This window comes from Chiloscyllium punctatum, chromosome 6 (genome assembly GCF_047496795.1).
Source record: "Chiloscyllium punctatum isolate Juve2018m chromosome 6, sChiPun1.3, whole genome shotgun sequence".
Lineage (NCBI taxonomy): Eukaryota > Metazoa > Chordata > Chondrichthyes > Orectolobiformes > Hemiscylliidae > Chiloscyllium > Chiloscyllium punctatum.
The window spans coordinates 55,805,482-55,821,376 of record NC_092744.1 but is presented as its reverse complement, the minus strand read 5'-3'; the positions used below and the strand labels follow the sequence as shown (position 1 = coordinate 55,821,376).

At 38.3% G+C, this 15,895-nt stretch overlaps 1 protein-coding gene across 1 annotated transcript in view; it reads right to left on the bottom strand.

Moving 5' to 3' along the window:
• si (sucrase-isomaltase) overlaps positions 1-15,895 on the bottom strand; it is a 243,257-nt gene that overhangs the window by 73,457 nt on the left and 153,905 nt on the right. The window contains exons 21-26 of the mRNA XM_072572690.1: positions 14,423-14,547; positions 14,211-14,299; positions 13,733-13,782; positions 8,811-8,984; positions 7,724-7,867; positions 1,092-1,307 (exon numbers count right to left, since the gene is read on the bottom strand). Of these exons, the coding sequence (XP_072428791.1) occupies positions 1,092-1,307; positions 7,724-7,867; positions 8,811-8,984; positions 13,733-13,782; positions 14,211-14,299; positions 14,423-14,547 (798 nt within the window). The remainder of the gene's footprint in view (positions 1-1,091; positions 1,308-7,723; positions 7,868-8,810; positions 8,985-13,732; positions 13,783-14,210; positions 14,300-14,422; positions 14,548-15,895) is intronic.

Here is a 15,895-nt window from a genome sequence, read left to right as displayed (position 1 = left end):
GCCGAAGGGCCTATTTCCACACTGTAAGTAATCTAAAAAAAAAACCACCTCACTGGACCTGCCCTTGTCCGAGTTGCATGTTCCACCACTGGGCCCACTTTATTGATGACACTGGGATGCCCATCTGCCATTGCTTCACCAATGCCAGTGTCAGACTCAGCCAATGACAAAGTCACTGACCCTCAGGTGCCACTTTTCGTTGCTGGACCTTCCTCACCAATGTAACCGCCAACATTGTAGCAGCTGCCAATTTTAATGCCAGGTCCCATGCACACCCCAGAAAAGTAAGCGGGGGCTAAATCACGACGTGCACGCTGGGATTTGTAGCTGCCATTGATGCTGTCTGAGCTCAGGACAAGAGGTAAGTAAAGGAATGGAGAAGAAAAGAAAACAAGGAAAGAGAAATAAAGAAGAGAAAAGCTGTTGGAGTGGACGAGCCTTGGCTCAGGTATAATTGGATGCAATTTGTTCAGGTTGGCGGCTGAGGCTGAAATAGTAAGGCTTTTATGTTTTTCAGAATTTTAATGTTCTGATACCTGCAAAATATATCTTTGTAGTTAATGGCACCCTGTACCATAGGAAAGTTTATTGTACTGAAAAACCCATTTGCACATTCCTCTTCCTTCTGTCTGGTCACAGGAACATTATAACTTCCTTTTCCTATTACTCACCACATTATGCTACAAAAGATGCTGTACTGAGAGATGTTTGGCATGCTAACTGCTCTAGTTTGAAGAGGTTCAGGGCCGTGGTAATCTTTGTAGTCACTGCCAATGCCTTGTTTAACCTCATTTGATGCTGCAGGTGACAGGGAAATGTTCCTGTTTTTATATTTGATTATGTTTTTTTCTAGTTTAGCCTGAGGTAAGAGAATTGTCTGAAGTCTCTGGGTGGGGAAGGTCTTCCTGCTGACAGCCCATATTTCTACTTTCCATTTAGATTATTGCATGTGAAAGATTTTGAGGCACAAATGTTATTTACTCAAAGAACAACATTGAATTACCAGGAGCAGACTATAAATTTAATATGTCTTCTATTTAATTGTAAACTTCCCAGCTTTCTTGACTTTCATTCTTTCATTGGAATCCTACCTTAAAATTCAACATATGGTCATTCAGGTATGTGACATCAACTTGAAGGATTTGCACAGTTGGGGTGATGCCTTGGTAACGTTCTGGATATGCTTTATTTCTCATAATTTCAGCTGTCATTCCACGTTCTGTGACTGTAATTCCCTTGCCTTTGTTCAGGAGGTAACCGTAGTCTTTCTCATAAAAGCAGTATGGTTCAGAAACTTCGGGACTGCTCTGCAAAGAGAGAAACCCAGGTTTCATATCAAATAAATGAGGAGAAAATACAAGTTTGTTTAAACAAATGCGTTTAAATATTTGTCAACAGATGTGAAGTAATATCTCAATATTTCAGATTCATCTAACAGAGTTATTGACCTTTTTGTACCACTACTTCAATTTAGATCATTGATAATTTGTTCCCTCACTAAAAAGCAATGCTTAATTTATTATTTTCATAACGTTAAACATTATGGGTAAATCCTTGAGGAGCTTGAGCAATATGGGCTATGGTAGAATGTGTGGTAGTATCAGGTGACAAATCTACTGATCTCAAGATCATTTTGCTTCACATATGCTTTTGAGAGACAATGTGCCACAAATCTCACTAGGCAGTGGCAAGATGCCAGTGAACAGGAATTAGCTTTGTTAAGTGCCTTGTTAATGTCACAACATACCTCATTAATATCCAGACTCAATTCTTGTCAAACTCATGAACCAAACAAGATGTCTGGAAACCAGAGCGAGAACCTTGCTCCAAATTACCTCCAGGTTAGATCCTGGTAGCAACATCTCAAGGCAAAAGACATGGGCAGCAGTCATGTACACAGTTTATGTACAACCATTGGCATCCAGCGTCTGCCAATGCATCACAACCAACATGGCATCTCTTCACCTGGTGGGATAGTTGTTCATTGCTTGCTCCAAATTACCTCCAGGTTGGATACTGCCAGCAACATCTCAAGGTATGAGACATGGGCAGTAGTCACACGCACCATTCATGTACAATCAGTGGCATTCAGCATCTGCCAATGCACCACAACCATTATGGAACCTCTCCAATATTTTGTCATGCTGCTTTTAAGACACAGACTTGCATTGAAGAACATACCAGCAGCTAGCATTGAGAAGATTGCCACAAGGATACCTTGCTGCAGGGATAGGCACCCAACTCAACAAGTGGACTAGGCTGCATCTCAAGGTTTATCTGCTTGTCCATGAACAATAGTTCACGTTGTGCCCAGCTGTATACTCACACCATTCATGCCTTACCTTGCCGTGCCATGCTATGCTAAGCCAGTTAGCATGTTAGTGCTTCATAGAGAGCCGAAAACTCTCATTTCTGCCATTTTGAGGAGCTATTTTGGTTCTATTAGGTTAGGGACACAGTCAGATATAGTCCAGGGACTTGACCATAGTCAGCCATCAGATTGAGACACTCACTGTCAAGGGATGCGGGGATCTGTCTGAATGCAGCCAAGGGAGTAAGCAACAATTTCTTCTACAGTACCAACAGCAGCAATCTGTTGATGTACCAACAGCAGCAATCTATGTCATGTATCATCAGTTGGGGAGCTGTGAAATAATGGCCAGGATCTAGTCAGACATGTCAAGGAGCTGCTGAGTGATGTTGGTCTAAGGTCTGGGCCAAATACAGTCTGTGGTTGGAGAGGCAGGGGTGGGGTTTGGTGGAGTAATGTCAATCATTAAAGAAGCTGCAAGGGGAAGCTTGTATGGGCAGTGTTGAGAACACTGTCAAACCAATTTGGGAATCAAGACTGGAAGGTCAGGAGATGTAATAGCATTTGTGGAGGTGGGAGCAAGGACAGTTATGGGGTAGTTCAAGGGTATGAAGATCAGCATCAGAGGGCATGGTACACTACAGAAGGCAGATTATTGGTGTTGACCATGTCCATGGCCTCCACAGGGGGTTTGTAGAGGATAAAGGTGGATAAGGTTAAGGTGTAATGTTAGGTTTGAGAAGAAGAGAGGTCAATTAGAGATGAAGTTTAATGGGGTAGGCATACACAGTAGGGAGATGGGGGGTAAATGGTGGTAAAAGTGGAGGGTTACTTGACAGCGAGGCAGGTACATTGCTGAGGAGCTGTCTTCCCTGTCGTTACTTGCCATTTTCTAAATGAGAAATGCAATTAGAAATTGGTTGGGTAAATGGTCAGGGAGGACAGGGTTAGAGTCAGCTTGATGGATGAAAATGTGGGATCAACATCTTCTGCTCATTATGACATGTAATGGGCATACTCCAGCTACATCTCAATTGTAAATATTTCTTCTCACATGGTCAGAAGTCAGACGACACCAGATTATAGTCCAACAGATTTATTTGAAATCACAAGCTTTCTGGGCGTTGTCCCTTCATCAGGTGGAGTGGGAGAGAAGCACACAGGCACAGAGTTTATAGGCAGAGAGATCAATGGGCAGAGAGATCAAAAGATCATATAAAATGGTCTGAGTAGGATGTCAACAAGCCAAATAATAGATCTCGGCAGGTGATTAAAGTGTCAGACGGTGTGAGTAAAGTGTCTACAGTTGAACAACAAGCAAAGGGATGATCTATAATCCGATTAAATGAGGCAGAACAATAATTATAAAACATTAAAAATAAGGTGATGCTGGAGACAAACCAAATGACTGGAATAACATGAATAACATGATAGGAATGGGAGTTGCACTGTGAGGGTCTAACCAAATTAATCAGTAATCCAAAACTGTACAAATTAATTAAGGTAGAGAGATCATAGCAATTTACCAAGGTGCTAGTGTCAAAACAGAACAGTAAAAAAAAATTTACAGACACAGAACAGTGTGGTGGGGTTACATGTAGTACAAATCAATCCAAGATCACAATTGAGTATTTGATTTGCCTCCTGCACCACCTTCTTTTTTACTTTTTTGCAATTATCTCTCTGCCTCACTTAATCAGATTATAGGTCATCCCTTCACTCGTTATTCAGCTGTTGACACTTTACTCACACTGTCTGACACAGTGATCACCTGCAGAGATTTATTATTTCACACTCCACTCACACCACTTGTATGATCTTTTGATCTGGATTAGTGGTGCTGGAAGAGCACAGCAGATCTTTTGATCTCTCTGCCCATTGATCTCTCTGCCTATAAATATAGTGCCTGTGTGCTTCTCTCCCACTCCACCTGATGAAGGGGCAATGCCTCACAAGCTTGTGATTTCAAACAAACCTGTCGAACTATAACCTGGTGTCGTCTGCATTCTGACGTTACCCACCCCAGTCCAACACCGGCACCTACACATCACGTCTTCTCACACATGCAATGTATGCAGATTGAGTGTGATGATGCATCAAATTTTGCTCAAACATGGAATATAAAATGGCATAAAATATGCTTTGTAATTCCTTAAATATCTGGTTTGACAATGGGGGCAACTTCCACAGTCATACAAATGATACCTAGCTCTACTCTAAAGTTATAGATGGTTGGTGCCAGTCTAATGTGCATGAGACACAACTTGCTTCATGTGATGAGTGAAAAGATCAAGATAAATTTTGTAATAAAATCCACTTCCTTACCAATAACCTCATCCACTGTACCAATGATTCAGTTACAATTAAAAAGACAATCCAAAACCTTGGAACATATGTTAGTTCCAAAATAAGTTGCAATCCTCATTCTCTGTCCTTCAGAATGATCGCTCATTTCTACCTTCACAACATTTCTGCTGATATGCTTATTCACAGTTTTTATTATCACTTGCTTCAATTATTCTAATTACCTTCTGTTGAATTTCCCATCTACCATCCTTCATTGACTTTAACAATGCTAAAAGTAACAGTCTTAATCTGGTATTAATGTCTGTTCTAAATAATCCCTTCAATGATTCACTCCAGATTCATCAATGCATCAACTTTAAAATTGTTGTCTTTACCTTCAAATCTCTCCACAGCTTCATTCTATCCTATTTTGGTAGCCTCTGAGTTTTAAATTTCATCTTATTATAATATGGATTATATGATTTGGGGTATACACATATATATTTAATATAATTTTGTGTTAAGTTTGGATCATGATATAATGACATATGGGTTTTTCTTTGCTTCTGAGGGATTTAATAATTAACTTGAGTGTTCTTGTAGCCATGGTGATTTTCAAAAACACAGTTTAAAGAGGCTAGCTTTCAGAACTATTGGGTTTTCATTTTTCTGAGGAGGGTTGAGGATCTAGCAACTAAGCAAATGTGCCTCAATATTTCAGTTAGAAATTTCTGACTTTTTTTTGCTTAGGGGAAACATTCATAGTTTAGTGAGAGAGACATCTTTTTTAGTTTTATTTTCAGGTCATGGCAGTTTTGCATATCTTTCATGTGTAAAGTTGCTTATGAGAAAATGGGAAGATAATTTAATTTGTTAGCAGGAGATTACCTTAAAGTAAAGGTTACTGACAGTTTCACACTGAAAGTGTTAAAACAAAATCGTGAAGAGGTTATGTAAAGGTGTGAATATTTAAATTCAGGTGAATGATTGCTTTAGGAAGAAGCTATCAGATTTTCTAGAGACCCATCTAGCTATAAGAAAAAGAGATTTTTCTGGATGAATGCTGAAAAAGGGTGACCTTGGATGAGGTGCAGTGGTGCTTTTGAATCTATATAACAATGATTTTTTGAATCATTGGGATTTAATTTCACAGCTTGTTTCAAAATTTTTAAGCTTGTGGTACAAGTAAATAGTCTGGTTTATTCCATTTTGTTTTCATTTCACTTCATACAGTGACTAATTTGTACTTGGGAGTTTGTTGATATTCCAGTAGTTTGTCTATCCCTGAGTGAAGGAATATTTCTGTTGGAAGATTATTTTTCCAACTATTCTGAACTGTATTATATTCAATGGTGCCCAGTTATATTGCTGTACAATATATCTAACATTTTTAAATTGCAAAAATATACTTTATTCATGAGCAATCTTTGTGCACATATATAGTTACTGAAGCACTTCGCTACTCTCTTTGCACATGAAAAGCAAACAAACATTGGAATGTGACATTTCCTGCAGTTGCAAAAAACCCAAGGCATTTCTTACTTATGCAGGACAATATTTATAAACATTTGAGGCACCATGAGGGTCTGATAACTGCAGAAAGGTGGTCTTTATCCTCTGTGCCTTGGCAGGGCTACCCCAAGCTTTAGTTTGTCCCTCAGCACGTAGTCCTGGACCATGGAATGTACCAGTCGGCAACACTTAATCAAGGTCATTGGAAGACCAAACTATCTTGGCACATCAAAGAGCAACTTCCACCAAACTGATGGTCCTCCAGGAACAACTGATATTTTTCTCAGTGTGCATTCTGGAGAACAGACTGTAGAGCACAAAGTCCTGCATGACAGAGCTGTTTGGGACGATACTCAACAAAAACCATTGCATCTCTCTCCAGACCTTCTTTGTCAAGGCACATGCCAGTAGAAGATGTCTGGCAGTATCTTTACCAGCACAGCCATTTGAAGGCATAGTGCAGTGGCACAGAGTGTCTGAGCATATGTGAAGGATCTCACAACTCATTCTTTTCACAGCAGCAAGCAAAATACTTTTTCCCCTCTTCTGAAAGACCTTACTCCATTTAACTCCCTTATCCACTAATGACACATTTACGTTATGCCTCTAACTTTGAATTTTGCTGCCCTGTATGCTCATTTGTCAACGTCTGATTTCCAATGACAGTCAATTAAACAATAATCAAAATAGCTGACTCTAGAAAATGTTTCAGGTGCAGCCGTTGCTAATTTTTGGCTGATGACAGTAGTTGTGCATTCAGATCTGGCAGAAAATCCAAGCAGAATGTGGAAAAACTCAGAAGGATTTTAATCAGCAAGCAAGTGGACCAAGAAAGTAATAAACTTATGTACAACATTTTCTATTGGCTGGTGACGAACATTATAACTCTCTAAAATGTGGTGCAGCTTACGAATGTGCGGAGCCCATACTACTAATTTCTTCTTTGCTATTTTCAACTTCAAAATCCATCAAATTTCATATCTGATCTTTAAATACTGGCATTGAGGTGAACACATTTGCTTTATTATCACGTTTGCTCAAGCTAATTGGTCAGAAAATCCAATAATAATATGGTAATACAGTAGAAGGTTGATTAGACCTTGACATATACATGATGCCTTTAGGATTTCTTGCATACTCTTGGATTTTCCTGCATCTCTCATGGCAGCTACTTAAAATTGGGACAATGTTTGCCACTGATAATGGAATTCTAAATGTTCCTTTAAAAAAACATTTATCAGTAGTTATTATTTGATATTGAAGATCATAAATTATCCTGACTGCCATGACTCTGCAAAGCCTGGGGTGATAATGGTCTGAAGCTGCTCATGTAGCTGCAGACTCAACTCTGCATCGAGTTGTGCACCTACATGAAGTTTGAGTGGAAGTGTCCATCCAGCTGATGATAAAAAATAGTTGCATCCCATTTTTGAGCAACCTGAAATGCAACTGATAATCAAAATCATTCCCCACACGCCTCACAAACTGATATTGCAAAGTACAAATCTGCATATTAAGATGATTTATGTATGTGTACACACTGAGATGCATATCAGTGTATCCAACAAAATAACTTTTTGTCTTAAAATAATTTTCTGTCCATCAATTACTTACTGCCCATATACAACCCCGCTTTCGACAAGCAGCTTCATTTGCATGTTCTTCAGGATGACAGTCAATCCTTATTATTGAAGAAGAATTCCATTCTATTGAATATGATTCTCCTAGTTCTAGCTGAAGACCAGTAAAATAAGCAACCTATTTAGAGAAAAACACTTTTATTGGACGGGTCAATTAAATGGAAATTATCCTTTTTAATCATTATTCTAAACAATGGTTTACATAATGACCTTCATTCAGTATCTCTTGTGTATGAGAAGTCTATTTTCCAAAATAATACAGTTAATCATGTGAACTTAAAATTATTTGTAGTGTTTCAATTATTTTCTCTTTTCTATGGTACCAATGACCACAAAAATGTTTTTCACTTGTTGAATATTAGTGATTTCAGTTGCCCCAAAAATATATTTGAGCACTTGCCACCAAAGTTTGAACAAATCTGCCTCTGGAGCACATACATATTCAGAAATTCTGGCTTACTGCTTTTTTAGCAAGAATCCTGGCCACAGTGGAACACCTAGTGTACTAATCCATTTAACTGATAAAAATATTATTTCATTACCAGATCAAAGAACATCGTGATAGATTACACTGAGTGGACATTCCAGGTTCATGTGTCAAAGTGCAATATGATCGGAGAAAGACAAAGAGCTCAATTTTACAGGAAAATCCTAAATGTTCAAACACAACATCTAGGCAGATATGTGTCTTTGACTTCTTTATCATAGTCCAACATGAACAGCAATGAAGTCCAGGAGAATTTGCTTTGCAACTAACAGATGTTACGTATATAGATCATAATCTTTAAAATCATTTTAGTGTTATCAACCTTGCCCCACAAAACAATATAATCTGACTTAATTCTCACTCCGCATTTATTAGATTTAAAATCTGAGAATGAAGTTAACCCTGGAATGAAGTACTTCTGCTGCAAAGAGAATAATTAATATATCTTTTCACATCCAAATGATAATGGCAAAACAAAGTTCAACTGTTCTGATGAAGAAGCACAGAATGGGATAGTTAGAGAAAAAACAGATTTTAGCAGAAATTATTGAGATTATTAGAAGATTTCCATTACCTTAGTGGCATGATGATAAATGATATTTTCTGGCAATAAAGTTTTGACATCCTGACCATGTTTCACAATGACAGATGTTGGAACACTATTCATGCCAAGGAATTTTATTTCTTCAAATATAAGGTTGTTTGGGTCAATGTATCCCCGTTGTTGTACTTTAATATCCAAAACATTCTAAAAGAGAATAAAGCCATATTAAACCATGTTTCATTTCCCTGGAAGTGTTGAGACTCATCATGCAAATATTGGTCCATATTTTGTTATATTTAGCTTTTGCATGTACATTGTTTGCCCAAAGAAATGAACTTGATTGCTGAAAAAAAATCAATGAAGGCCAACACATTTAAAGCAAGTGCTTGGGCCATAACTCTAATACTGATTGCAATTCTGGTCACCACATTATAGGAAGAACATGACTGCTCTGGAGAGGATGCAAAGGAGATTCACCGGTATGCTGCCTGGGTAGGAAGGTCTGAGCAACGAGAAAAAATTGAATGGGTTCAATTGTTTTCCTTGGAGCAGTGAAGCTTAAGTAGAAACCAGATATGGGTGTATAAACATAGCAATATGATTAGATTCCCTACAGTGTGGAAACAGGCCCTTTGGCCTGACAAGTCCACACCAACCTTTTCCCCTACGTTTACCCCTGACTCATACACCATGGGCAATTTAGCATGGCCAATTCACCTGGCCTACACATCTTTGGACTGCGGGAGGAAACTGAAGCACTCAGAGGAAACCCGTGCAGATATGGGGAGAACATGCAAACTCCACACAGACAGTCACCCAGGATTGGGATTGAACCCAGGTCCCTGGCACTGTGAGGCAGCAGTGTCGCCCACTGAGCCAACGTGCCACCCATATAGAAAACAGGAGCAAGGGGCCACTCAGTCCATGTGATCATGATCTCATCATCAACTCAGTTGCCCGTTTCCATTTTCACCCCATACCCTTTGATTCATTTCATCTGAAGAACTTATATCTAATTCCTTCTTGAACACATTCAATAGTTTGGCCACAACTGCTTTCCGGAACAGAGAATTTCACGGGCTCACCAACTGGAGTTAGGAGATTTCTCATCATGTCATTCCAATAGCCTATCTCACATCCTTAGACTGTGATCCCTGGGCTGGACTTCCCAGACATCGGAACATCCTTCCTGTGTTTGCCATGTATAACCTGATTAAAATTTTATAGGTTTCTATGTGAATCCCCACCACCTAATTCTTCTAAACTGTAGTGAATAGAGTCCTAACTGATTCAGCCCCTATTCATATAACCATCATTTCTGGAATCATACTGAGTTAATCAATTTGAGACCATGGTCTCTGGTCCATTTTGTTCCTTTTCCCTTGTTTGTACTTTTCTTATCCAGTCAACAGCAAACCTATTTTCGGCACATATTTGTTTTTTTTTTGGTACTTTTCTCCTTCTCTCTCCAATTGATTTAGACCTGGAAAAATAACTCAAAATCTCTCCAGAATTTAACATGGTCTTGGAACATCTTTTTGTCATTATCCCATTTATCCCTTCCTCAACACTTATTACATTTCTAACCCTTTCCAGTTCTGAGGAAAGGTCACAGACCTGAAACTCTAATTACATTTCTCACTGCAAATGCTGTCAAAACCTGTTGAATGTTTCCAACAATTTTCGTTTTATTACATACAGCCTTGTGTCACTTTATTGTTTGTGATCTCTAGCCTTCTAAGTTATGACACTTCAAGTGCAGAACCAAGTTTTCTTTTTAAATGGGAGGAGTGCCTCCACCCTTAGCATCGATTCTGATAATGGTCAAATTTGCTACAAAGTGGCAGTCACTATCTGATTGCTGTTCCATTCCTGCTTTTCTGCTGCTCCACATTTCTGACCAGCAAGTCCAATTCCACTTTTAAATGTATGCCTCTTGGTTATTGACCTCTCCATTAGGGGAACCCAATCCTTCCTATCATCTCTGTCTCGGCCCTCAACATTATGTCCAACACAAATAAATCTCATTTTCGCTTCCTTTAATGCAAAGAAAAGAATCTTAACCTACCCAATTTATCTTCGTAGATCTGACAACATCTACATAAATCTCTCTTGTAACCTCTAGTGCAATCATATCTGTCCTGTAACGTGCTGGTCGTGGACTCTAGTTGAGGACTCACAAGTTAGTTATGCAATTCTAACTGTTTCTTTAACCAATTATACAGTAGGTTTATGAAATTAAAAAAAGAGTGCTAGAACCATGGCAGAAGTACAAATTAGAGCAGGTTAATTCAATCCAAAATCTGGTAGGTAAAACAAAAAATTCCCAACAGCTGAAGGATGCATTCACATTTCAGTGACATAGATATTTGTTGCTAGTTAGTGCTTCATATGTTGCTAAAAGGCTGTTTAGAATTGACAAAGCTCCATTAGCTATGAAGAGATTGGATCATATTCAATGCAAAATGCTGCTTTCAGAAACACAGATAAATATAGTAATCTGATTTGCTATCCAAACTTTTTCTCTATTCTTTCCTGCCAAATAATCCAATAAATACAAATGGAAAAACAAATGAACCCTCAACATACTGTGAGATTAAAAATTAGATAGCATTATTAAAGGGACCAATGAAGGACAGTCACTTATTTTGAGTCTTACAATAAAAGGTTGACACTTAATTTTTTTTTGGTGTAACTTGAACTGATTCTTTTAACATCCAAGGTGACATGACAATGGTGAAGTTTCAAAAATAACAATATCACAGTGAAGACCTGGCCTTAGTGCATCCGATAAGGCCAAAATTACATCTATTGTTGAAGCTGGGTACCTGTTTATCTTAAGCCTTATTTGGGAAATTTAATGAGGGGGATTTCGGGGTGGTGTGGTTGCTCAGTGGTTAGCACTGCTGCCTCACAGCGCCAGAGACCCGGGTTCAATTCCCGTCTCAGACAACTGTCTGTGTGGAGTTTGCACATTCTCCCCGTGTCTGCGTGGGCTTCCTCTGGGTGCTCCGGTTTCTTCCCACAGTCCAAAAATGTGCAGGTTAGGTGAATTGGCCATTCTAAATTGCCCATAATGTTAGGTGAAGGGGTAAATGTAGGGGAATGAGTCTGGGTGGGTTGCTCTTCGGAGGATCGGTGTGGACTTGTTGGGCCGAAGTGTCTGTTGTAAGTAATCTCAATCTAAATCTAAACCTTTCAGGATTGAGAGATTGCAGCTGTTACCAATATCTAGGTATGCCACCATTTAAAGTTAAGTGATGTTACATATGAGAATAAAAAGTGTTAGAGCCTTTTTAAAGATAGTAAAATAGTTTACTCAGATTTTAATTTTTGTAAAGGTGATAAGGAAAGAATAAATGTCAGATGTGGTTTGAAAGGATGGACACTGTGCTATGAAAGCAATACTAGAGGAGATGCAGCTGACAGACGTGAGCAAGTTATTGAACTCTTTTGAGCATCCTTCCCACAAAAAAAGGGCGGAATACTGTACCTAGAAGGAGATGGCAAAATGCTTCTTACTTGTGGGAAGAGATGCTAGAACAAAATGCACACATCAAAAAATTGCCACAGTTGGACATAGACTTTGCTGAGAAGCAGGACATAGAGGTAATGGTCTCCTTCTGTACTCTGACCAAGTCCCCACTATATCATTAGATTGGATAGTATTTATTGCACTCAATCAAGTATTAAGCCTTTCAGACCCATATACAACAACTCCCTCACACCTGCTCTTCTGCATGATACTGCCTAATACTTATAGTTGAGTTGGTCACATCATCAACGTACAATGTAAAATTGGAACCATGTCACACTCAACTACCAAAGGCTTCAGGTTAACCCCAGATTAAATCTGGGCTTCATCCTTTACACCTCATGGCAATAAGATAATTTTCAGTCCAACACTTTTATATTGCACTATATTTAGTTAACATTTATTTTTCTTTATCTATTTCTATGTGAATCTTCTCAATTCATTGTAACTATTACCAAATGGTTCTCCTATCTTGAGGTAAATTATTTTCCTGCTTCATTGTTTGGAACCGGGTCAAATGCTGGATTATTTTACATGTAATACATTGATGCAGTAAAGTCTATAGGTGCACTCTTACAGTACATGTCTATTTGGACCACAAGTTTTTGTCTCAGAATACTTCAAATTCTCTATTACAATTCATGCAAACTTCTATTGACTCCTGTAGCTTTCATCCTTGATTACTTTTCACTTCTTCATTAGCTAACATATTCTCAACATGGAAACAGTCCCTTACAATAGAAAAAATGAATTGTAGAAGATAAAGAAAAGAATGGTCTGACCATCATTTCCTGAGGAAGTCATGGAATGATGTTCTGGGACTGTGCTGGCCATTCTCTGATAACAACAGCATTGCCAGATGTTTGAGGTTTGGTTTCAGCCAAGGACAGTTTTGTGTTTGTTTATCTCACTGAATTTAAGTTTGAAGTGCTCCTTGGTGCCATACTTGGCTCATAACTGTCTGATGGATATGTAACATAGCATGAAACAATCCCGAATAAAATGAGACATGCCAAGATTGAACCTGAAAATTACTGTGACATTTCAAATGCTGAAAGTCCTATTTAAATTATTTTTTCACGACTTTAATGAGGAATTGATTTGAATTAACACATCCTCTAAGAATTCTACTGAATTGATGACGAATGACGTTTGAGTATATGCTTTGATATGCCATCACGTTTTAGAATTTCTATAGATTGGAGAATGAACACATACCAAACCTTTAGAAACAAATCTGAAAACAGTTTGTTTTGACAAAGGGTAGTATTTATGAAGTTTAAAGGGATGGATAGTTACTTCTGTAAAGCATCTCAGCCAACAATTGAGAAATGTGTTCCAATACAAATTGAGCAATACATTTTGTAATACCATAACAAAGACAAATGATCATTTAACCAATGTGGAGAAAGCTAACCTTTGCAACTGTAAATTGATAGGCAGTGTAGACCCCCTTTTCGTAAGTATCTGAAAGACAAAACCAGTGAAATTTATTATCCAGCAACACTGCATCAGAATCACCAGTAACAGAGTTACTTGTACATTAGGCAAAATATTTAAAAGTATTTAGGACTGAGAATTAAGAACATCAGGTCACTACTACAGGTAACATGATTGCTTGATTACAAAGGTTGAATTAGCTTAACAGCCATGTGCTAACCAGATTTAATTCTTCTTTTTGTATGATAGCCTGAGTTGAGAAATAAACTATGTAGCTTGGACAATTATCTTGAACAGAAACTAATCTAGGAGATATGATTGGCAACAATCTTCACCTTTAATAGTGAATATATATTTTGAGGAAAATGATTTCCCTGATCGGTATCTAAAATGTTGTTTAGTGCAAATCCAGTATTTAAAGCAGCTTTGGACAGCCATAGTAATGAATACAATACCTTTGGATTCTCCATCATCCCAAAATAATTCTCCACTAGCCTTCTCTTGTTCATCAAGGGCAACGAGGAGACCCAATGGATTCTTCCGACTATGTGGAAGAACAGAATATTTATTGGATGCAATTCAGTGACACTATGACATTACCTATGACAGCTTAGCATAAATGTGTTAAAACATCAGAAAAGTTAAATATGAATATGGCTGTACTTGCCTATAAAAGGTAGTGTTTGCTGGTTGCTGTGTTGGGAAGATAAATCCACCTCTGACATGAAGCCCCAGTTTATCACCTGGTAAATGCATATCCATAAACTGCTTTTGAGCCGATATGGCAGAACCCTAATTTAATAATAAAGACTTTCTTATAATATATACATAATGCACTTTTGCTATTAATTAGGATGACAGCACTACAAGATGCGAGTGTGACAGTGATGGATATTAAATATAATTTATGCATCAATTTATGTCTTTAACCTGGCATCTAATATAAATACTGTAAAATTTGGCAGAAAACAGATAGACTTATGGAGATGATGTTTTACCTTGGATGTAGGTAGTAGAAATAAGAAATTTCCAGGTTTCACATTCCCATCTTAGGAAATAACAATTCTAGCAGAATGGCATTGAGTTCAGGGAGAGGAAGTGCTAACAAGGGTCAGACTAACTGACCTGAGAAATATTCTGAGACATCCACAGGGATTGCTGGATGTGAAGATGGAATATTTAAAAGGCCAGCCTCAGCCTTATGGGACTTTCTCCAAGTTAGGATAGAAATAGAAAGGCCATCCAACCTTCATCCCGTTCCATCCCCACTAACCCCCACACTCTTACTATGCTCACCAATAGTGCCTCATGTCCTCCAAACAGTCCCCATATCCACTTGTCAAAGTATACACTTGTACATGCCTCATCCCGCAAAAAAAACTTAATGAAATCCATAATTGTATTGAAATACATGGATCCCTGCTTGATTATTAACACTATTATCTAATCTATGCCATCAATTTCACAATGTTCATTTATATAATGTTAGGAAGTTTCAAGTGCCAGATGTTTCGACCATTAAAATTTTAAATTATTGGATGATTGGCATTTTTATTGCTTTGTAGTAGGAAGAAAGTGCTTTTAACATCGTGTAACACTTTCCATGAATGTTTTCAAAGCTTTATTTTACAGATTCTATGGTTATTTTAGGGTTCATTGCTTCTTTGCAGTGCATAGTTGTTGAATGGATATTTAAGTACAAAAGCATGGCATGGGGGCATGAGGAGCCAATCTGGATGGATGGAGGTTATATTTTGACTTTTGAAGTTTCTTTTGAACTTAACTTTCATGAAGTGTCCACACGCACACAATGGATAATGAAACTACTGAAGTGTCAAGTGAATGGGTGCCAGCTATTAGGGTCGTCAGGATAGAGAAAGTTTATGTCTGGGTCTGTGAGGGAAGCAGGGAATATTAATGGATTATGGAAATGGAAGGGGATATTGAGGCCAGCAAACAAGGGATTTTCTGGATTCGGCAAAAGGTGTCAGAGCTTGTTGGAGGGGTGTCAGAGCTGGCGAGGGATTTTCCTTGTGCTGAGCAGGGATGCTATGGCCAGCAGATGAGAAGTGTGGCGGAGAGCGATGGTTGGTACTGAAGACCGGTCAGTGGATGGGTGGGTTATTGGGATAGGTGGCAA